The sequence below is a fragment of the Hippocampus zosterae genome, chromosome 7, assembly GCF_025434085.1.
Source record: "Hippocampus zosterae strain Florida chromosome 7, ASM2543408v3, whole genome shotgun sequence".
In the NCBI taxonomy this organism is placed as follows: Eukaryota; Metazoa; Chordata; class Actinopteri; order Syngnathiformes; family Syngnathidae; genus Hippocampus; species Hippocampus zosterae.
Genome location: NC_067457.1, coordinates 25,344,010 through 25,364,414, shown reverse-complemented (window position 1 = coordinate 25,364,414; position 20,405 = coordinate 25,344,010). Strand labels below are relative to the sequence as shown.

The window sequence follows — 20,405 nt, the reverse complement described above, 5'->3', positions numbered from 1 at the left end:
CTGGAGCTTCTTGTTCCTCGTGTGGACATTTCCTTGTGGACTCTTTGTGCGTCCCCCTATCGGGGTCACATCCAAACCCTAAAACCACCATTGCGTTCTTTCCCATGGTGGTGTGCCCTCCCTCCCCATACTTAGATGTCATCAGTGCCAGCTTTTGGTGACGTGTGAAAATGATTTGTCAAACAGTGGCAAGTGGTAGAAATGAGTCAGGTGGTAACTTTCACCTCGACCCAGGAACCGTTCCGACTCAGATTTTTATTTTTTTTTTTACTCAGAAGGCCAAAATGTGACCGGTGGACCTTTTCCCTCTTTACAGAAGAGTAACTTCCAAAAAAAAAAGGATGGAAATACCTGCTTTTATAGACAGTATATGAGAGATTTCAGCCTTGGGAAGCAGGCCCATTTGCTCCCAGCGGGGTGAGGCCAGTGCCCTCAATTGCAGACAGTAAAAAGCGTTTGAAAGCATTTTGGATAAAAGCCCAATAAAAAGTGCAGTCCGTTGACAATTGCCTGCGTCGCGGGGACTTCATGTGTGTGAAAAGTGTAAACACCATCTGTGCATGCTAATCCACCCGGAATACCTCATCCACTGATTCTACGCAGGAGACTCATGTAAAATAGAGAGAGAAAGATCTATCTATATCTTTACAGAGCTATAGATATACTGTTTCTATCTAGATATAGATAGATAGATGGATCGATATAATAGAGATTGGTTTTGTGGTGGTGTTGTGTTGATGTTGGAACACAACGGTATATCGTATATAAGGCAATATAAGGTATCTGTATCATGTATCAACTGTATCATACCACCTTTAACTGTGTGGTGTTTGGTAAATTAAGCAAGATGGCGATCCCTTTTTCGTTAGATTGTTTTACTCCCTGAAAAGAAGTGACTCTAGAGACGTTTTGACAACTTGGTGACTCGTCACAAGAGGAATCGTTTGATAGGCAAGTGAGTGTGCATGATTACTTGTAAAGTCAACCCAGTGAAGTAAACAGCAACGTGACATGACTTCAATAGAACATTTACTTCAACAGATTGCCATTCGAATGTGACAGCTGTGTCATATCAGCGGATTTACATCGCTGCTATCTACAACACACACTCACACGCACACACACACAAAAACCAGTCCTGAACTTTCAGCCCTGTGTTCACGTTGCATGCATCGTCATCCATGATGATAAAAGACAATAAAAGCCTTTTTTTTGACTGATTTATCATCAAGATTAAAATCATCCTTGTACATGAGATTTAAATTTTTTTATTTTTTTATGCACTGTGAATGCACATCTTTTTCAAGCGATTCCAGTCAACGGGGTGTGCACATACGCTTCCAATCATACAAGTTATCTTCTCAAGTTTACCTTGGTGTGTCCACAATTTCTTTCATTATCCAAACTTGTCAGGCAACTGCGTCCTTGGCCATTTGTCCGGCCAAATAAACGGCCATTTGGGCAAAGTAAGTCTGCTTTCTTGAGCACCGATTTACTTTCTCAAAATATTTTACCAACGGGAACAGTGTGTGGGGTTTTTTTGTTTTGTTTTTTTTAAATGTTACCCCTGCTTGCAAAGCTAAACGGAGCGAAGTATGAAGTTCCGGTACTTTTCCTTTACTTGCGACGACCAAGTTCAAGTCAGTCTACTATGAATCCAGTTCAGTAAATGACCTCAATGGAGGAAAAAAATGTCAAGGGCTGTAACATGTCATCTTATCAGTGCGTGTAAATGCTACACAACTGGCCATGTTTATATGATGAGCCCTTGTGTCGTGGATGTGTTTATTGACTCCAACAAGGTAACAAAAACCACGGCTTCCCACCCGTTGGCTCGGATAGACTAAATAGACAAAACCCCAAAAGTGATTTTCAAAAAATAGAAAACAGGAAGTGGATCGTAAGCCAAAAGACCATAAGAGGTTCTTCCAATTGACTGTACAAAGCGAAATTTAAGCCGCAACCAATCAAGCATCCTTTGTGACTTGAAATATCTCTCAGAGCGAGAGCAGCGCACAGGCTAAGTGTTAGCCGCGCCATTTCACACAGGACATGCCTGTGTTTTTACAATGCCATTTACGCATGAGAATATGCGTCAATGTTTAACCCTCAACCCCAGACATTGTTTTCCCGTTTTTTAAATGGGACCTCTTACGTTTCAGTGGCTGTTATCCAGCCCTGACACAAATTTCGGCGGTTTTAACTGCGCTTCAGAGTTTATGCAGAACGGCCGTCTGAGTGAAATCATAACAATGACAAAAATGTGTTTGGACGCCTTGGCACCAAGTAAAATAAAATAGTGTTTAGCAACACCCGCCACACTGCAAAACGTGATTGAAAACAAAGCGTGAGCCGCATTATCAGTCCAAACCCCACGCGCAATTTTAGGAAAGGCGCACGATCTTACTTCTAACTTTGGTTAATAATTGCATAAGAAAGGAAAACTGATTAGATATCCACCCCCACCTTCCAAGGAAAAACAAACCCAAACACAAAGTCAAACGCCTTGAAGACTGGAGCACGTTTTGGCTCGGAAAAGTGACAAGAAAAGTCTTAGCTCTGAAAGAAATGAAATATGATATTGCTGAGTGATATGCAAATATCACTCAGCAATATCACGGTGAGATTAGATAAAAGTCATCCACGGTATGATAGTGATTGAGTTCTGATCTGAATGCAGATTGTTGTTTCGACTCGCACGAGGATATCAAAGCAGTTTCTGCTGGAAAATGATTGATTAAAATGCAGTGACAACACGTGCAAGTGAATTTCTGGTCTTTTTTTGGGGGGGGGCGGCGGGGGGAAGGGAAACAATACATTGAGGTTTATTTTGGTTGGTATTGTGTTTGTCCAATATCTTATCATCACATCAACCCTTTGCCTCGCAAAATGATGCGGATCACATTGTCAGAGCAAAGTGTCGGTGACGACCGATCGTGTAATGCATTAACCATTGTCAAGGCGGCGACACCTTTTTCCGCTCAAGTTTGCTGACATGACATAAAAAAAGGCATTTGGACAATGAGCCACTGATAACCGGAGTTCAGGTGCCGCAAGTCACGGTAAATACCACGGTCCCCCTAGCGGGAGCGCTCAGTTTTCTCTTTAAGGACTCGAGAGGGGAGGACACAGAGCAGAGGAGATAAGCTCGCCATAGCGACTGAGGGACGTCTCAACCGTGACACATTCAGCATGCCGCTGAAGCTGCCAAACCCGGGCTTGGATGCTCGGATCCCCTCTCATGGGGAACTGGAGAAGCTGGAGATGGAGGAGGCGGGAGACAGGCCCAAATGGGATAACAAAGCCCAGTACCTGCTCACCTGTGTGGGCTTTTGTGTGGGGCTGGGCAATGTCTGGAGGTTTCCTTACTTGTGCCAAAGCCACGGAGGAGGTAGGCTGCTTGCGGTGCCCATGACATGGAAATGGACATTTTACAAGCTAGCTCACTGATTCGTTGCTTTCAAAATTGGGTTTTCGCGAGCTTTGTGCAAGTCGATGGCTTCCTTGTGAATGTCCTCCCAGGCGCATTCATGATCCCCTTCCTAATCTTGGTGGTTCTGGAGGGAATCCCGCTTCTGCACCTGGAATTTGCCATCGGACAGCGCCTGAGGAAAGGCAGCGTGGGCGTGTGGAGGTCAATTAATCCTTACTTGGCTGGAGTCGGTGGGTAAAAAAATGACGGCTCGGCTGCTTCAAGTGAACCCTGCTTATTTGCGAGGGATTGGCAATGACACCCCCACTAAAAAGGATTAGCCTTGGAGTTGTGGAAAATGTTTAGGATTCGGGTTACTGATTGACACCACGATTCCACAAGATGGAAGCAAAGCTTTTTTTTTTGTTCTTTTCTTTTCTTCATGACGCTCCTCCATTTACTTCAGCGTAGTTCCTCAACTCTAAGACAGAGCGCCAAAAGTAATCATTTGGAATGTGTGACTTTTCCAGGACCAAACCGCAAATATTCAGGGAATCACTGCAGTGGCTTCCTTTAAAAAAAAATGATCCAATGGCAGTCAGGTTGACGGTGTCGTGTGGTTGCAGGTATATCCTCTTTGCTGGTGTCTTTTTTGGTGGGCATGTACTACAACACCATCATGGCTTGGATCATGTGGTACCTCTTCAACTCCTTCCAGGACCCTCTGCCGTGGAGCCAGTGCCCCCTCAATGCCAACCGCACAGGTATGACCAACGACATGCTCCAAAAGTTCAGCAACCGATGTTAACGTTGCTCACGATTGAGCAATTTTGATGTCAAATCAAATAAGCGCATGTCAGCAACGCATCACAATTTAAAACGGTTGGACTTGAATCTGACGATATCAAATCCGATGAGATGGCTGGATAGCGAATGATGTCGGAGCAAAGATGGAGGATCAGAGCACTTGCAACATGCACACTAACGACCACTAGAGGGCATATGGGCCCAGGAGCTGGGTAGTGATTTGAATTCATTGAATGCAATTACAAAACACGTCCGGTATTTATCCTTTCGCAGAGAGAAAGAGAGAGTTATATATTATATATGTATAATATATCTTATATGTAATGTGCTGTAAATTGGGAATTTCTCCATTGTGAGACAAAACAAGGTTTTCTTATCTTATCTTCTTCTGAATTGTGAATAATGAAGGTGTGCCCCACCTCATGTTGCTATAAATATTATGGTCCTGTCCTTCACTGGAGTGACTCATATAACCTTCAGTCAATAAACATAAAAACAATGGGCCATTGCACTTTTAAAAAATATATATACATTATCACCTCCTCAAGGAGCCAGTCGAAAATACTTTCCTGTCATATTATTGTGTCTCAACAGGTCAGATTTATAGTCAGTTGTCATTGTCAAAAGAAGAATTGTTGAGTGAATAGTTGAACTTCAGGCTCTGTATCGCCCCCCTCCCCACACTTATACGCAGGTCCGGTGGAGGAGTGTGAGCGCAGCAGCACTGTCGATTATTTCTGGTACAGAGAGACCCTGAACACGTCCACTTCCATCGACGAGTCTGGAGGTCTGCAGTGGTGGATGGTCCTCTCCCTGGTGGCCGCCTGGACCGTGCTTTACGTCTGCTGCATCCGCGGTATCGAAACCAGCGGCAAGGTCTGAGCTAGCACCGCCCAATCCGAAGCCGATTGCTTCTCAGTTGGATGTTTTTGAGGGAAACGTTGGGAATTTTCTTCTCCAGGCTGTGTACATCACCTCCACTCTGCCTTACGTGGTTCTGACTATCTTCCTGATCAGAGGACTCACTCTGAAGGGTTCCCTGGAAGGAATAAAGTTCCTTTTCACACCAGATGTAAGCATCCCACCTGTCCCGATTGCTCTTGATTTTGAGCTACTCTGTTAATTAATTCTCAAACGCACAGTGTGCAAAGAACGGTGCGATCCGTTGGCTCCTTTGGGTACTGAACCGTTGAGCACAGTGTCAAGTCACCGCGGTCGATGTGAAGTGACCCCGTGAAGAGCAAAAACAAAATGATCCGATACCATGCCATATAACACAACGATAGCACTCCGCAATTTCTGCTCTTGCCGCGAGCGTCAGCACATTGTCACATGGCCGGATTAATAACCCTCGTCATAAAATGAATAGCGGCCAGATATAAACGTGCTTCTGTTATGTTTTGCAAGAAAACTCAATATATAATAGCTCAATAATAGCTCGAATCTTTATTGAGCTATTAGCGTTGATCATTTTAGATCCGTTTTTCTAGTCGATTCATTAAAGGTTTTCTGATCAAAGGTGAACGAGTTGATGAATCCTTCGACGTGGTTAGACGCCGGCGCGCAGGTTTTCTACTCCTTCAGCTTGGCTTTCGGAGGTCTCATCTCCTTCTCGAGTTACAACTCTGTCCAGTGAGTAAATCGCCCGGTAGACCTGAACACCGTCCGCACTTTGGACGACATTTGTTGACCTCCTCTTTCGTGACGACAGCAACAACTGCGAGCAGGATGCCGTCCTCATCTCCATCATCAACGGCTGCACGTCGGTGTACTCGGCCACCGTCATCTACTCCATCATTGGCTTCAGAGCCACGGAAAAATTTGACGACTGCATCGGAGGGTGCGTATGGATGTGGCGCAAAAATACGAAAATTCAACATTTTCTCAAATAAAGTTCCCACCCCAAAAAATCGTGATTCATTCCACACAAAATCCAACACTTCAATATATGGTAAAGATAATATAAGATTCCATTTGTGGCTTTGGATGTCGCATGCTAGTTGGAGGTCTTCTTTGTCTTTACGCAGCAACATCCTGAAGCTGATGAACGCCTTCGAGTTACCCGAAGGCAACATCACAGAAAGCAACTACGATGACATGCTTCTGTACCTCAACCAAACCAGTCCAGGAGTTGTGGGAGATTTGCAAATACAGCGGTGTGACATGCAGTTCTTCCTCAGTCAGGTCTGCCAAAAACCTTTGTGGACATACCGAGGTGACACGCGTGCGTAGTAACGTTTGGCGCCATTTTCCCGCAGGGGGTGGAGGGAACAGGTTTGGCTTTCATCGTCTTCACAGAGGCCATCATCAAGATGCCCGTTTCTCCAATCTGGGCCGTGCTCTTCTTCATCATGCTCTTCTGCCTCGGTCTGTCCACTATGTTTGGAAACGTGGAGGGAGTTGTGGTACCACTGCAGGATCTGAACGTGTTGCCCAAAAACTGGCCCAAAGAGCTCATCTGCGGTAATTTTCTCTCTTTCTTCATTCTAGACTATCGCAGGACACCAAAATGATGATTCTGCCGGTCACTCTGCACGTATCTGCATGTAGGGAATCCCTGATCAAGTCTTTGTGGTTGCTTTCAGGTTTGTCATGCGCAATCCCTTTTGCCTGCGGCCTCATTTTTGCCATGCGCTCCGGCAACTACTGGTTGGCTCTTTTTGACAACTTTGCTGGTTCCATTCCTCTTCTGGTCATCGGGCTCTGTGAGATGGTCGCTGTTGTCTACATTTATGGCATCGATAGGTACGTCCCGACAGGAAGATAGCGCTCCATATCATTTCCTCATCTGTTGTATGAAAATGCGAGGGGGCGGGGGTTCGATCCTTTGCTGTTCTTTCTCCTGTTTACAGCCCTCTGGATTTCCGTCCCATCCTCAACATTGTCTTTATCTCATCCGGGAACCATGTTATACAACCGCTTATCATAGGCGCTGTACTTAAATGACGTGGGGACATCTTCTGATTGCTTCCTCGTAGGTTCAACAAAGATATCGAGTTCATGATCGGCCACAAGCCCAACATCTTCTGGCAGGTGACCTGGAGGGTGGTCAGCCCGCTCATCATGGTTATCATCCTGGTGTTTTACTTGGTCACGCAGGTCACAAAGTCCCTCACGTATTTGGCCTGGAACCCAGAGTCGGTAAGCGTCGCTCGCGGCGGACCGTTGTCGGAGTCGGTTTTGCACCCCGTGTCTGATCACGGCCTTTCCCTGCTCCGTCTGGCTTCACAGGAGAGCTTTCCCATCCTCGAAGTGCGTCCGTACCCAAACTGGATCTCCTTTCTTGTTTTCCTCCTGGCGGGCGTTCCCAGTTTAATCATCCCGGCCGTGGCCCTTTTCAAATTCTTGCGGATGAGGTGCTGCAAGCGCAAGGATGACAGTGGCGACACAGTCAAGACCATTTCTGCCCAACTTCAGATATATGATAACATTAAGTGTTAGTTCAGGGGAGTTCTTTATAATTATTATTATTATTCCCTTAATACTCTTTATAGGGAGTTGTTTTTTGGTTTTGTTTTAGCCATCATGTAAATTGTCATTTCAACCCGCATTTGTGTTGTTAATAGTGCTGCTGCATGATTATATTATTTAATATCCCGTGTATATTACCTTCTATGCCTGTGTAATGTCAAGTTGTCATTTTAATAAATGTGTAAATAATAGCAATTTTAAACACTGGAAGATCAATAAAACATTTGTATCATTGTACTGTCTCGGCCAGATTTGGACAGTCAGCTAAACTCATCTTCTACACCACGACTCTGAAGACGTTATTCTTAGTCCAGAGGTTTTCGTTCACAACCAATTTTCGTTCAACCAATTAGCTAACATTGCCTCGACCGCAAAACTAGCAAGACGTCATCGTGGTAGTGCAATTAGCGAGCGCTAGCTCAAATCCTAACATGTCTTTTTATGCATGTTGCGGAACAGCATTTTCGAACAGAAAGCATGACAGAACTACTATCGGTAAAGACACAAACTTGTACATACCCACGATGCTACCAAAGGCGTGAGATGTCTGTGGATTGTGCTGGAATAAACGCGACTACCATACGTTTCTCTCTTGGTGACGATCTATCGCACTACTTCTGCTTGCAATGAATCAATAAAGTTATGTTGTATATGGAAAATGCTATGCATCGGAATATTAACGTTACTTTAGTGTAACTTAAATTCAACACTCAGATTTAGATTAACTGCAAATTGGGGACAAAACAATCATATTATTTGGGATTTCATGTGTGCGTCTGACGTGTGTGTCGAGCTGCCAACAGAAGTTAAATCTGTTTTAGATTTAGATTTAGATTTAATTTAAATCCTTATAATTGTTGTATTGTTTCGTATGTGAAGCAAATTAAGTTAGCTTGTGTATGAAATACGCTAATGTGCGCACGTGCCAAATTGAGAAACGGTCCTGCTTCCTCTTCCTTCCATCGTGATCTCTTGTTGAACATGTTGAGACTGTGCCAGTGAATATTTCTAACGTGATCCAAATGTTTATAGGCCTCGGGATTTCAATGTTTTTTTTTCTCGCCCTTTCGAAATAATCCCAATAGATTTATAGCATTGTGGAAAAGGGGTCTTCAAATAGTATTGGAGCATGCAATTATGGGTATAAAAGGGTAAAAGTGCAGAGTGCATTAGCTAATCTTTCTCCACAAAAGATCATAAAGCGATTTCGACATTGCTGATTTGGGCTTTGAACATACTGGTCCATGCGTGCTAATAAACGCTCATTTCAGCACTTCATCCGCCGGCTGCAGACGACTCCTCCGCTTCGGTCGGTGGACGCCATGAGACTGACTCTTCCGAACCCGGGACTGGATCAGCGGATCTCCTGCCATGAAGATCTCGACAGGATGGAGAAAGAAGAAGCGGATAGCAGGCCGAAATGGGACAACAAAGCTCAGTACATCCTGACCTGCGTGGGCTTTTGCATCGGCCTCGGCAACGTTTGGCGATTCCCCTACTTGTGTCAAAGCCACGGAGGAGGTAAGATGAGGACCATCCTCTGAAAGGAGATCCATGTTAGCTTCAATGGTGAAGAATTGGACACCTTAAGGAGGGCCAAAGTCTCCAACTTTGCCTCAAAAAGTGTCTCGTCATTTTCATGAAGAATCACTTGCTGTCCTTTGTGCCAGAGGTCAAACGGCGAGTTGAATACATAACCCGAGCACGACAGCTGGAGTGTAAAATTGTCGACTTTCGTTAATCATTGTGGGAGTGGAAGCTCCCCCTGAAGAATCCGTATAGGCCGTACAGAATGAAGATTACATAAGAGATGATGTGAGTGTTTATCTTGCCCGCTTTAATGGCATTTTGGAGCCAAAACACGTAAAATTCATGTGCTACAAACAGCGGCCTCTTTCACAATGATCTTCCTGTCCTATTTCACAAGTCATAACTTTTAATGTGCACACTCAGGACACCGACCTGCCACAATTCCGTGACTTCTTGACACTATCACGTAACTTTCTCTTCGAAAGATTAAGCGATACTGCAAGGCACTACCAAGAAAGGGACACGTCAACCTGAAGAAATAAATCTCCCCCACAACTCCCCCAAAAAATACAAGGAAGGGCAAGATATTAGATACAGCCGCATTTTGAGCTTGTGTTTTCTGCGTTTGCAGGTTATGAGAAGTGCAAATGTAATTATTGTGTGTTTTTATACAGTACAGTTGTGTGCAATTTTTTTTTTCAGAAAAAAAACATATTTGTGTCTATTTTTGGGGGAGGGCTGGAACAGATTAATTGCATTTCCATTCATTTCAATAGAGAATTATGATTTGACATCTCTGCGATCGTTACGTTTGTATCTCAAGGTACCACGATCTTTTTACCCACATGCAACGTGTCATTTTCCAGGAGCTTTTTTGATCCCCTACCTGCTCCTGCTGGTGTTGGAAGGAATGCCCCTCCTGTTGCTGGAGTTTGCCATTGGCCAGCGTCTCCGCAAAGGCAGCGTGGGAGTGTGGCGCGCCATCAGTCCTTACCTGACTGGCATGGGTACATTGAATGTAGAAAAAAAAGAAAATCAGAAGAGCACGCAATTCTTTCATGATGTTTGTTTTTGTTTTTTCCAGGGATTGCCTCCATGCTGGTGTCCTTTTTAGTTGCTTTATATTACAACACTTTGATAGCCTGGGTCATGTGGTACTTTTTCAATTCCTTCCAGAGCCCACTGCCTTGGACCCAGTGTCCTCTCAATGAGAATGCGACAGGTACTTCAGAAGAGTTTTACAACCACAACATTGCATTTGTGTTTATCAGTTGTGGGCAATGACTGCAACGGACAACGGCCCCTCGACTGACAAATGACCCAATTTACGACTTTTTCGAGACCCAAGCCACTCAACCAAAGTCTTTTGAGTTTTGTTTTCGATGGCGGCGCTGAACTTCGCAGCAAGCGGCGCACCGGCCGCCCGTGAGCAATTTCTAAACGAGAGGCCAAGCGCTTGCTTCAAGTTGTGCATCGCCACGCTCAGTCGTATCCGTTACTGTCAAAAACAAAAAGAAACTACCCGCTGCGACATTGACAAGACCCACTAGCTTAATGCTAACAATAATAGGAAAGACAATTGACAAGGTAACGAAAATAACTTGACTCGACTTTCGACAACTTGTGTGTGTCTTTCATTATAAATGTTACAACTGTTGGCAACACAATGCGCGGCCCGCCGCTGATGATCCCAGGCCGTATACTTGCTCAGGTTTTGTCGCCGAATGCCAAGAGAGCTCCACCGTGGACTATTTTTTCTACCGGGTGACCCTCAACAGCTCGAGTTCCATTTCGGACTCCGGGGGGCTCCACTGGCCCATCGTGGTGTGCCTTTGCGCTGCGTGGACCGTCGTCTGCATTTGCTGCATCAAGGGGATAAGCAGCTCAGGCAAGGTGACGGGACGGCGTTCTCCAATCGCCTTTAGCGTGTCAAAAAACGGACGAGCTGTTTGAGCGGAGTTGCTGTCGTTGCTTTGAGCGCAGGCCGTGTACATCACAGCCATCCTGCCGTACGTCGTGTTGGCCATCTTCCTGGTGCGAGGACTCACCCTCAAAGGCTCCTTTAGCGGTATTCAGTTTCTCTTCACCCCAAAGGTATCGTGAAATGTCACAAACAACAAAAGGCCATTCAAATATTTGCACAATGTTCAAATGTATCAATTGAAATGTCTCCAAGTGGATCTCACAACGTCATGCGGCGATGTCACGGTTTTTTGTTTCAGGTGGAGGAATTGATCAACCCCTCAACCTGGCTGGATGCCGGGGCTCAGGTCTTCTACTCATTTGGTCTGGCGTGGGGTGGCCTCATCTCGTTCTCCAGCTACAATCCCGTTCAGTGAGGGTCGTCTGTAGCATCCTCACCGAGGAGGGCAACGAGCGTGGAAATGACACCGGCGCTTGTTTCGCTTCCCTCAGTAACGACTGCGTGCAAGATGCCGTCATCCTGACCGTCGTGACGGGCCTGACTTCGGTCTATGCCGCCACGGTTACGTATTCCATCATTGGCTTCAGGGCCACTGAGAAATATGACCTGTGTTTTCATGAGTGAGTACACTTCCTTGTTTTTTCTTAGGATACGTAGGATCGAATTATTATTCTATATTATTTGACAGGTTTTTTTTCCTCTTCATCTTTCAAATATATCGAAAGGTTGCACAATTCCCTTGTCACAAAGTTCCATGTCAAGCACCACTAGAAAACCAATGCCAGGAAGCCACCACCGATGGCGCCGGTAGCTTGTGGAGCATCAAGCACCCCCCCCCCCCACCCCGGTTTTAATTCTCGCTCCATATTTCTTCCCCAGTAACATCATGTCATTAATAAATGGATTCAATCTTCCGGAGGACAGCATCACTCCAAGCACTTTCGACTCGGCCTTACAACATCTCAACAGCTCCGATCCCGAGGCTGTTCTGGCGTTGGACCTCAAAACTTGCGACTTTCAAAAACTCCTCAGTGAGGTAAAGGATTTGTTGTGGAGCGTCGCTTACGACATGCCGTGTCATGTGACTAACGCGCATCATGTATCCAGGGAGTGGAGGGAACAGGTCTGGCATTTATCGTTTTCACAGAGGCCATCACCAAGATGCCTGCTTCGCCGGTCTGGTCTGTTCTCTTCTTCATCATGCTCGTCTGCTTGGGGCTTTCCACCCTCTTTGGCAACATTGAGGGAGTGGTGGTTCCTTTGAGGGACTTGGGGTTTTTCCCCAAAAAATGGCCCCATGAAGCCCTGACTGGTACGTCTCTCGGAATAATGAGCTGTTCAACGGAATGCTTCGCGGATTTCGCCTATCTCGGGTTGACTGTCTGAATCTCCGTGAGCAACAAAGCGATCTTCATTAGGATGTGACATTGCCATGCTGCGATGCGTTTTTGTGTTTCAGTGATAACCTGTCTGGGTGCCTTTGTCATCACCCTCCTCTTCGCTTTGCATTCTGGGATTTATTGGCTGACGCTTTTTGACCAGTTTGCCGGCTCCATTCCACTTCTGACGATTGGATTCTTTGAACTCGTTTCTGTTGTTTACATCTACGGCATCGACAGGTAAACGTGGCGATCAGGTCTGCGCGCTTGCGTTTGAGAACTATATCCAAACGCTTCTGTGTCTCAGGTTCAACGGGGACGTGGAGTTCATGACGGGACGCAAGCCTTCCATCTTCTGGCAGGTCACGTGGAGGTTCCTCAGTCCTCTCATCGTGCTGGTCATTTTGATTTTCTACCTGATAACGCAAGCCCGGGAAGAGCTCACCTATTTAGTGTGGGATCCCACTTCTGTAAGCACGTCGCGGATTGTTACACATGGGCGGGGTCAACGTTGGACCAAAAAAAGCCTCATGATTGTATTTTCTGCCTCAACAGGAAGCCTTCCCGTCATTGTCATCGGAAGCCTATCCTGCGTGGATCAATGGGGTGATTTTTCTGTTAGCGGGGGTTCCGACTGCCATCGTGCCTATGTATGCCTTGTGTAGGTTCATCTATGTGCGCTTCAGGCAGCGAGTAGGTTGAACGAGACGGAATATCGCTGGTATCGTGTCATGGGCTTCCATGAAGGCGAATCGTCTGTGCAATAAGCGCAAAGTGCAACTTTACCACGCACGCTATTTAATTAAGTACATTGCAAGATGTTTTAACTGACTTTGGCAAGAGCCCGTCTCTTAATATTTGTTCACAGGCACCAAGATACCGTGTGCCCCCCCTACCCAAAAAAAATGACAGTGTTTGGGGTTATACCACAAACAGTTTAGTTATTTTTATTTCTTCTGATTTTCTTTAAAAAATATATCTATACACGGTATATCTAAATTCATCTTTCTTAAGTGTCCGAATAGTGTTAACTGGTTTTGGATTACATAACAGCAGCCACCAGGTGGCAGTCTAAACCAGGGGTCATCAACGTTTTGGGAACTGAGCCACTTCTTGGTCACTGATTCATGCAAAGCGCCCCCCCAGTTTAAGACACACACTTGACAAGAAAACACATTTGCCAAAATGACCTGTAATTTGGGTTATTATTTGTCATGAAAACTATTTATCTATGTCACAGGTGTCAAAGTCAGGTCCTGGAGGGCCGCTCGCTGTCCTGCATGTTTTCCAACACACCTGATTGAAATGATCAGATCATCATCAGCAAGCTCTGCGCAAGCCTGACATTGAACCCGTTCATTTGGATCAGGTGGAGCAAAACACGCAGGACGGCGGCCATCCAGGACCTGAGTTTAACACCGATGATCTATGTGGAGACATTGAAGGTGTGAGTGATTTCTCACAACGCTTTATTTCTGTCAATCTCTGCGAGCGTTTACATGTTCAAATGATCACCTCTTCAACATTACGGGCGAAATCACCATACCCCTTCACCGGTGAGGCGTGTTTCGAAAAGAGCCAAGGGCTAACTTAGGTGGTGCAGATGCCCATCGGCACCCGATTGCTGCTGCTCTTAGCTCCCCTGTATCAGCTTTTCGAACAATCACAGACCTGAAAGAGAAATGCAGCCAAGCGTTTTTTTATGATATGCTCATAAAATAAATATCACAAAAATGTCACAGAAGAGACAACATCTTCATGGTGACAACATCTCTGGATCCACGTGCATCGTGTGTGTGTGTGTGTGTGTGTGTGTGTGTTATGTAAGGTCAAATTTCCAATTGGCACCATTTAAAGTGCTTCTGTGCCAGCGGATATTCTCGAATGTTTTTGTTCTGTCCAGCAGAAGCATGAATGTTTTGTGTTAACACTGACTAATATTTAGAATGGTTCCTAACTCCCTACACTTTGACAAAGGCAGCGCATTATCGTGCTGCCACAAACATGCATCGCTGCAGGGAGATGGTTGCCAGAATGTTCGGCAGCTCCTCGTTGCTTTCGGCCTCTTGGCGGTCTCCCTGCTCATCTTTCCATACATTTTTTTTTAGGGACATTCAGTTCTTGATAACATCGCTATTGAGCCATATTTCCACCAAATCGATGATGGCTGTCTTTCAATGTGTTCCTTGGTATATTTAATGCCTCGGAAATTCTTTTGAGCCCTTCTGCTGACTGACATTGACATCCCTCTGATGTCGTGGGAGGCCACAAAAATGACAAGAAAAGCCGACAATGCCATCTGAACATCATCTGGGATGAGTAAAATATTTTAAAAGGGAGCGCATGTGTTCCTACTCCAGTTTGATATTGGAGTGAATGTGATTAGTTAATTCCGAACACGGCAACGTCCCCCAGTTTGAAGAGGCTCTGCACACATTTCTTTAGATTTACGTTTGTTTGGGGGGCGGGGGGGGGGGGGGATTCTTTTCAATGGAGTTTGACAGGTGAGAGGTCACACCAGTAGTGGCAAAATCATTTATTTTGGCGTTTGAGGAGGGGTGTGTAGACTTTTTTTTTTAATCTACTGTATGATCTGATAAATGTTGGGTTATCTAATGAGAACGGGGCTGTGAATGGATTTTACCGTCACTTACACTTCTGCGTAAAAAAAATTAATGCCTGAGATTATGCATATTTCATTCGAATTCATTCATTTCATTTAGTCGTGTCACCATTTTTTTTCGGGGGGAGGGGGGACTTGGTTGTGGCCTATTAAAGTCGGAATTTAGGTCACGCTGAGAAGGAAAATGGGACAGGAACACCCAAGTAATAGTTTACCTCTTGATCACTTTCGTAGGAAAAACATCCAGTATCCAATATCCCGTTGTTCTTTCTGATCGGTGAACTTGTGTGTCCGGTGCGAGGAATCATAAAAGTCACATCCAGGGGCAGGTGACCAACATTTATTTACCATTATCAACTTTACAATAAAACCAGTAACATCTGTCAACATTAGCAAAATAAAGAACAGAAATCAATCCAATTGTATTTACAGAGACAAAAGCAGATTCAGGCTCACACACGACAGATAAACAACCCTGCTTCATATCAAACCGCAACAGTGAACATAGCAAGCTGAAGTGTTCTTTTTTTTTTTTTTCATAGTAAGGTAAAAATCAAAACTTGTCTATAGTTTTTTTTGGTTATTTTTTTTTAACAAACAAGACATAGCTTCTTTTAAGATGGTTCTCTATAATACACCACAAAATACTTCAAATTTGGGTTAAAATATAGGAATGTAAAAAGTTGCCGAGTCTCTTTTCTGATTTATCTTATTTTCTTTTTTTTTTGTATTTTTTTAGCTATTTAACAGTCATTTCAAGTGGTGTTGTCCTAGTTGTTCCTTTTCTAGCTTCTTTATCTTCACAAAGGAGGCATCTTGAGCCGCTGCTGTTTTTTTTTCTTTTTTTTTTTTTCAAGTTGGCGAAAAGATGTGTCCTCCATCAACCTTTCATCCGCTTGGTGATGTCGTCTCGCCGCCGCGCCGAAAGCCTAAAAAGTCAGTCAAGGTCCAGATGTCGAGCAGGAAGTGACCAAGTGAATCTCGTCTGTCGTCTTGACGAAAAGTGGCACGTCAAAGGAGTCTTTCACATACATGTGTATATATTTACATATACATATATCCATATACATATGTATACATATACACATATATATATAAATATATATATATTTATTCTTATATTCTTTCTCTCTCTTTCTTGGAAAAACAGTTCAGCCAGTTCATTGTGAGTTGCACATACAATCACTCCTTCTTTTCAGAGGGGGCGGGGGTCGAGCTGCTCTCCTCTGTGGGTTTCGAGGCCTCAGGGGCTGGAGCAGCTGCCTCCTTGGCCTCCTCCTTGGGGGCGTCCTCTTTGGCAGCCCCCTCCTCAGCTTTCGGGGCCTCGGCCTGGGCCTCCTCCTTCACCTCCTCCTTCTTCTCCTCGGCGGCGGCGGCGGTCGCTCCGTTTTCGGCGGGTTTCTCCTCAGAGGAGGAGGCGGCGGCGGCAGCGGCTGCCGCCGGCTCCTCCTTGACCGCCTCGTTCTTCTTGCTCTTCTTCAGGTTCAGCTTGAAGTTGAAGGACTTTTTCAGGGAGAACTTCTTCTTCTTCTTCTTTGGGGTCTCCTTGGTTGCAGCATCGGTGGCGGCAGCCGCTGCGGCCTCGCCGTCGGGTTTGGCCGCCTCGCCGTCGGTGGCGGCGGCGGCGGCGGGGGCGGGCTCGATGGCGTCGCCCTCCTCGCTGGCTTCGGGCTCCTTGGCGGCCTCGGCCGAGCCATTGGTCGCCGCGGCGTCCCCGTCGGGCTTTGTGGAGACATCACCATTGGTCTTAACGTGTCCGTTCTCCTGCAAAAGAAAAATATTTCATTTATCATCTCTTTGTGAAAAATAAATCGCTCATGCAAAATTGACAATCTCGGGTAAAAAAAAAACAAAGAAACAAAAAAAACCCGCCATAGGTGGTCACATTCCAATCCCTTTTGATCATAATTTCTCGTTATTTGGCAGGGCATCGTCGTGCTCATCAATTAGCGTCGTCTGGCTGAGGCGACGCCTTGCAGCTCCTCGGTGAGCTGATAGGCGGCGCTGGAGCCACGCTGACGGCTCGGGGTACCAGACAGCCCCAACAAAGACGCAACCGGAGAGACAAGCCTTCACTTCTGGGTGACTATATCGCCTTCAAACCCCCAAAAATGAACATCCATTTTTTTTTTATTATTAGTGATGGTACAGCGAAAGATTAAATCCAAATGAGCTGTTAAATGCCCTAAATAACCGGCCGATTAATACCGAATGTGAACGGTGCAATTGGTACAATAGAGATAGCGGTCTTACTTAAAACAAGGGGTGTCGACGTGCGCTCAAGACGCCCCCTCCCCCTCTTTCGCTTTTGCACCTTTTATATTAAACGTGCCCCAAATGCACTTTTTACGACTCCATCTTGAGATTCGTTGTCGATGAGCGAGGATGCTGAAAGCCACACCTGACTCCCCCTCAGAAATCAAATCAAATCAAATCAAATGAAATCAAATCCTGTTCGGCTTAGCGCCTGTAGGTCAACTTTGAAGCAACTTCACATGTGTAGAAACAAATGTGGAGCTTTGAATTACCTGGCCGTTGGTTTTGACAGCCGCAGCATCAGCGGCGGCGGCGTTCGCCTCCACGGCCACCTCTCCCTTGGATGACTGAGATCCCATTGTCTTCTTTGTCTGCCTCTTTCCAAAGCAAATGAAAAAGAAAAACTAAAAAAGAGTGGCCCGAAGTTAATCCAACCCCAGGTCGAGTGGCGTATCCAGCGGTGAAGCGGCGAAAAGTGTAATTTGAGGGAGAATGGTGATGATTTTCTGACGATTCCAAGTCCGTCTCGTTCGTACTCGTCACTCCGGCGCAGAGAGAGCCTCTAAACTCATCGGCGCTTGAACGCAACGCTTCAACATACAACAGGTTCTGGGCGACACCCGGTGGGCGGGGTTTGTGGCAGCCTCAACCAATCCACGCCCTGTCTGGAGGGAAATCGACAAATGCTTTGGCCAATCACCGCCCGCCGCCTGCCAGTGAAACCCCAGCGATGAATTAAATCAACTCAACTCATTTTTGAATAGTTCTATATTCAAGTTAATGGCAGAAAATCCACGCAGAAAAGTTCTTCTATCATACAGCTACAATGACATTTTATTTACTCTCAAATCTGTTCGTAGGGGGGTTTGTAATAAATCCAGAGTGGAAAAAGTTTTTCTTTTTTAAAAGCCAATTTTCACATGTGCCAAACTTGAAATATTTCTTTGGCTTGCTCGTGTTAAAATTTCACACCAAATGTGTTGCCTTGAAATGTCGACTTCACCCACCTTTTTTTTTTTTTTACCGTGTCATGAAAAAAGACTAGGAAACCCCCCCTTTGGGCTAAAAGTCATAACCTTCAAATGACTTCGACACATGACTTTGGTGAGTCACTAAGGACTTTTCTTATTTAATTACACACACATGCACACACACACACATGCACCAGCGTTTGCAGTTTCACTCTGACTAATCCTCAAAGAAGATGGGGATTCTTTCTGTTGCGCCACTTTCGTTTTTACTTTTGTCAAACATTTAAACACTTGTCACAACATTTGGCACACCTCCTTTTTTACGGTTCTCCTCCACAACGAAAAAAGGCCGACATGGACAGACTAATATACACACACAAAAGTGTCCAAATCCAAATGGGTTGTCCACCAATCTGCCGACTGTTGCATGCGTCATCAGATGCTTTCTCTTAATTTTGTCCGTTGTGCTGAAATGTCCAACTGCAATTTCAAAGTCATTTCTGACGGCGTGCACGATTCTTGTAATAAATAACACGACACGTAGCTGGAAGTCAGATGCATGATTTACTTGCAATGAATGAGGTGGGTTTTTTTTGTGGGGTTATTCGTCCTATCTCACAATGGTGAATGGCAAATGAATCGATTGTATTGTCTTGTTCAATGTCAACTTATATTTTTTGGGTTCGAGAACAAGATGAGCATTCGGACGAGCCGTTTATCACATTGCGTCCTCATGGCTGCATGACTAGATTCGTTGTTCATTTCTGCTGGTCAACAACATACCAGGAGCACAAAAAAAAAAAAAAATGGGATGATCATGCACATTCCACCTGATCGTTTTCTCCCATACACATTTCTCGCAACAGCTGTTGAAGCTGCAAATCTCAATTAAGGGAAGAAAAGAGTCTCAGTGTTCGATGTGACAAATTGATCTTTGCTGCGTCCAATCAGTCAAATTGATTTTGCAAGACTTGGTAACATCGGGAACACATGCTGGCTGCCCGAATTTCCCGAATGACTTGCGGGTTGAGGCCCGACATGTTGAGGTGCTTTGTGCCGATCATTGTAAGGGCAATAAAGATGAAACTGAGGAGCGTAATGGAAAGACAGAAGTCGTACGAGGATGGAGCATTCTAGACAGAATTTAGAATTTGGAGTGCAATGGGCCGATCTGCGTCATTGGACAAAAAATGTGAAGGATGACATTGGAATGAGGAGAACGAATCAAATGATATTGCAGGAAGTGGCAGAGGAAGGAAAACTTCTGAAATGGAAAAAACGACTAATTGAGGACCTGCCCCGTTAAGGCAGAGCACTAATGAAGTAAGAACAAATACGAGCAGCTTCGGCAACTTGTTTTGTTGCATGTGGTTAACAGTCGTTGAATGGGCTCATAACGCCCACAAAGTGACCAATCGGTTGTCCATATTGTTTGTCCGATAGGATTTAGACACTTTTACAGTGCAATTCAATGGTGTGTGGAAAAACCTCTCTGGGAAGATAAAGCCAGTTAAGACACCTCCACATCCAGAAATCATTGTACGGCTATTCCATGCCATAACAACGAGGCACTCTAATGCCATTTCAAAGCTCGTGTCCACACGCAGGCGGTCACATCAGAGCCCTTGCCGTTCCACCTTTTTTTTGCCGTGGCGTTCACGCACTCGTGGCCATCAACGAGGCACTCTAAAGTGGCCTTGCCAACGGATTATCGGAAGGAAAAATGCATTTTTTGGGGCGGATGCATCGATAGCAGCCTAATGCACACCGCAGCCCATCAAGTGCTGATTCTTAAGAAGGAGCCCAAGCTCTTCCATAGCCGGGGGGGGGGGGGGGGGTGCGCCATCTTCTTGCTGGACTACCAAGTGCGGGTTGTGGCGTTTCAGCCATGCCCAGAAAAATCCGGAAAACTGAACAAACGCGTATCGAGAAGCAAATCTGCGAATTCACTCCAGAGGATGGTGAAATCAAGAGTCCGGTGGGGAGAGAATGTCTTGGGCCAGGATGGATGGATGCGTGATGCATCTTCCTC

At 45.3% G+C, this 20,405-nt stretch overlaps 3 protein-coding genes across 3 annotated transcripts; 2 read left to right on the top strand and 1 right to left on the bottom strand.

Annotated features, from left to right (window-relative positions):
- The first annotated feature begins 3,009 nt into the window (after positions 1 to 3,009).
- On the top strand, positions 3,010 to 7,688 carry LOC127604737 (sodium-dependent neutral amino acid transporter B(0)AT1-like). The gene is made up of 12 exons (XM_052071976.1): positions 3,010 to 3,391; positions 3,523 to 3,663; positions 4,039 to 4,176; positions 4,914 to 5,095; positions 5,181 to 5,291; positions 5,739 to 5,851; positions 5,931 to 6,059; positions 6,247 to 6,403; positions 6,478 to 6,682; positions 6,805 to 6,964; positions 7,198 to 7,360; positions 7,451 to 7,688. The coding sequence occupies exons 1-12, from the start codon at positions 3,193 to 3,195 to the stop codon at positions 7,658 to 7,660; spliced, it is 1,908 nt and encodes a 635-aa protein (XP_051927936.1). The 5' UTR covers positions 3,010 to 3,192; the 3' UTR covers positions 7,661 to 7,688.
- A 921-nt stretch (positions 7,689 to 8,609) lies between these two features.
- LOC127604735 (sodium-dependent neutral amino acid transporter B(0)AT1-like) lies at positions 8,610 to 13,360 on the top strand. Its single transcript, XM_052071975.1, has 12 exons — positions 8,610 to 9,211; positions 10,087 to 10,227; positions 10,305 to 10,442; positions 10,932 to 11,113; positions 11,204 to 11,314; positions 11,443 to 11,555; positions 11,636 to 11,764; positions 12,024 to 12,180; positions 12,252 to 12,456; positions 12,604 to 12,763; positions 12,831 to 12,993; positions 13,079 to 13,360. Exons 1-12 carry the CDS (start codon positions 8,935 to 8,937, stop codon positions 13,223 to 13,225), a joined length of 1,923 nt encoding a protein of 640 aa, XP_051927935.1. The 5' UTR covers positions 8,610 to 8,934; the 3' UTR covers positions 13,226 to 13,360.
- A 2,110-nt stretch (positions 13,361 to 15,470) lies between these two features.
- marcksl1b (MARCKS-like 1b) lies at positions 15,471 to 17,990 on the bottom strand. Its single transcript, XM_052069555.1, has 2 exons — positions 17,675 to 17,990; positions 15,471 to 16,910 (listed from the first exon to the last, which is right to left on the bottom strand). The coding sequence occupies exons 1-2, from the start codon at positions 17,759 to 17,761 to the stop codon at positions 16,329 to 16,331; spliced, it is 669 nt and encodes a 222-aa protein (XP_051925515.1). The 5' UTR covers positions 17,762 to 17,990; the 3' UTR covers positions 15,471 to 16,328.
- Between the last annotated feature and the right edge of the window lie 2,415 nt (positions 17,991 to 20,405).

What these genes read in the sequence shown, in the direction of transcription:
- LOC127604737 (XM_052071976.1), top strand. Translation starts at nt 3,193, where the DNA reads ATGCCGCTGAAGCTGCCAAACCCGGGCTTGGATGCTCGGATCCCCTCT. An exon ending in TCGAGTTACAACTCTGTCCA is followed by an intron (nt 5,852 to 5,930) that starts GTGAGTAAATCG and finishes TCGTGACGACAG; the next exon opens with CAACAACTGCGAGCAGGATG. An exon ending in TGCAGTTCTTCCTCAGTCAG is followed by an intron (nt 6,404 to 6,477) that starts GTCTGCCAAAAA and finishes ATTTTCCCGCAG; the next exon opens with GGGGTGGAGGGAACAGGTTT.
- LOC127604735 (XM_052071975.1), top strand. Translation starts at nt 8,935, where the DNA reads ATGCGTGCTAATAAACGCTCATTTCAGCACTTCATCCGCCGGCTGCAG. An exon ending in TCTCAATGAGAATGCGACAG is followed by an intron (nt 10,443 to 10,931) that starts GTACTTCAGAAG and finishes ATACTTGCTCAG; the next exon opens with GTTTTGTCGCCGAATGCCAA. An exon ending in GGATAAGCAGCTCAGGCAAG is followed by an intron (nt 11,114 to 11,203) that starts GTGACGGGACGG and finishes CTTTGAGCGCAG; the next exon opens with GCCGTGTACATCACAGCCAT.
- marcksl1b (XM_052069555.1), bottom strand. Translation starts at nt 17,761, where the DNA reads ATGGGATCTCAGTCATCCAAGGGAGAGGTGGCCGTGGAGGCGAACGCC. An exon ending in CTGTCAAAACCAACGGCCAG is followed by an intron (nt 16,911 to 17,674) that starts GTAATTCAAAGC and finishes TTTCTTTTGCAG; the next exon opens with GAGAACGGACACGTTAAGAC.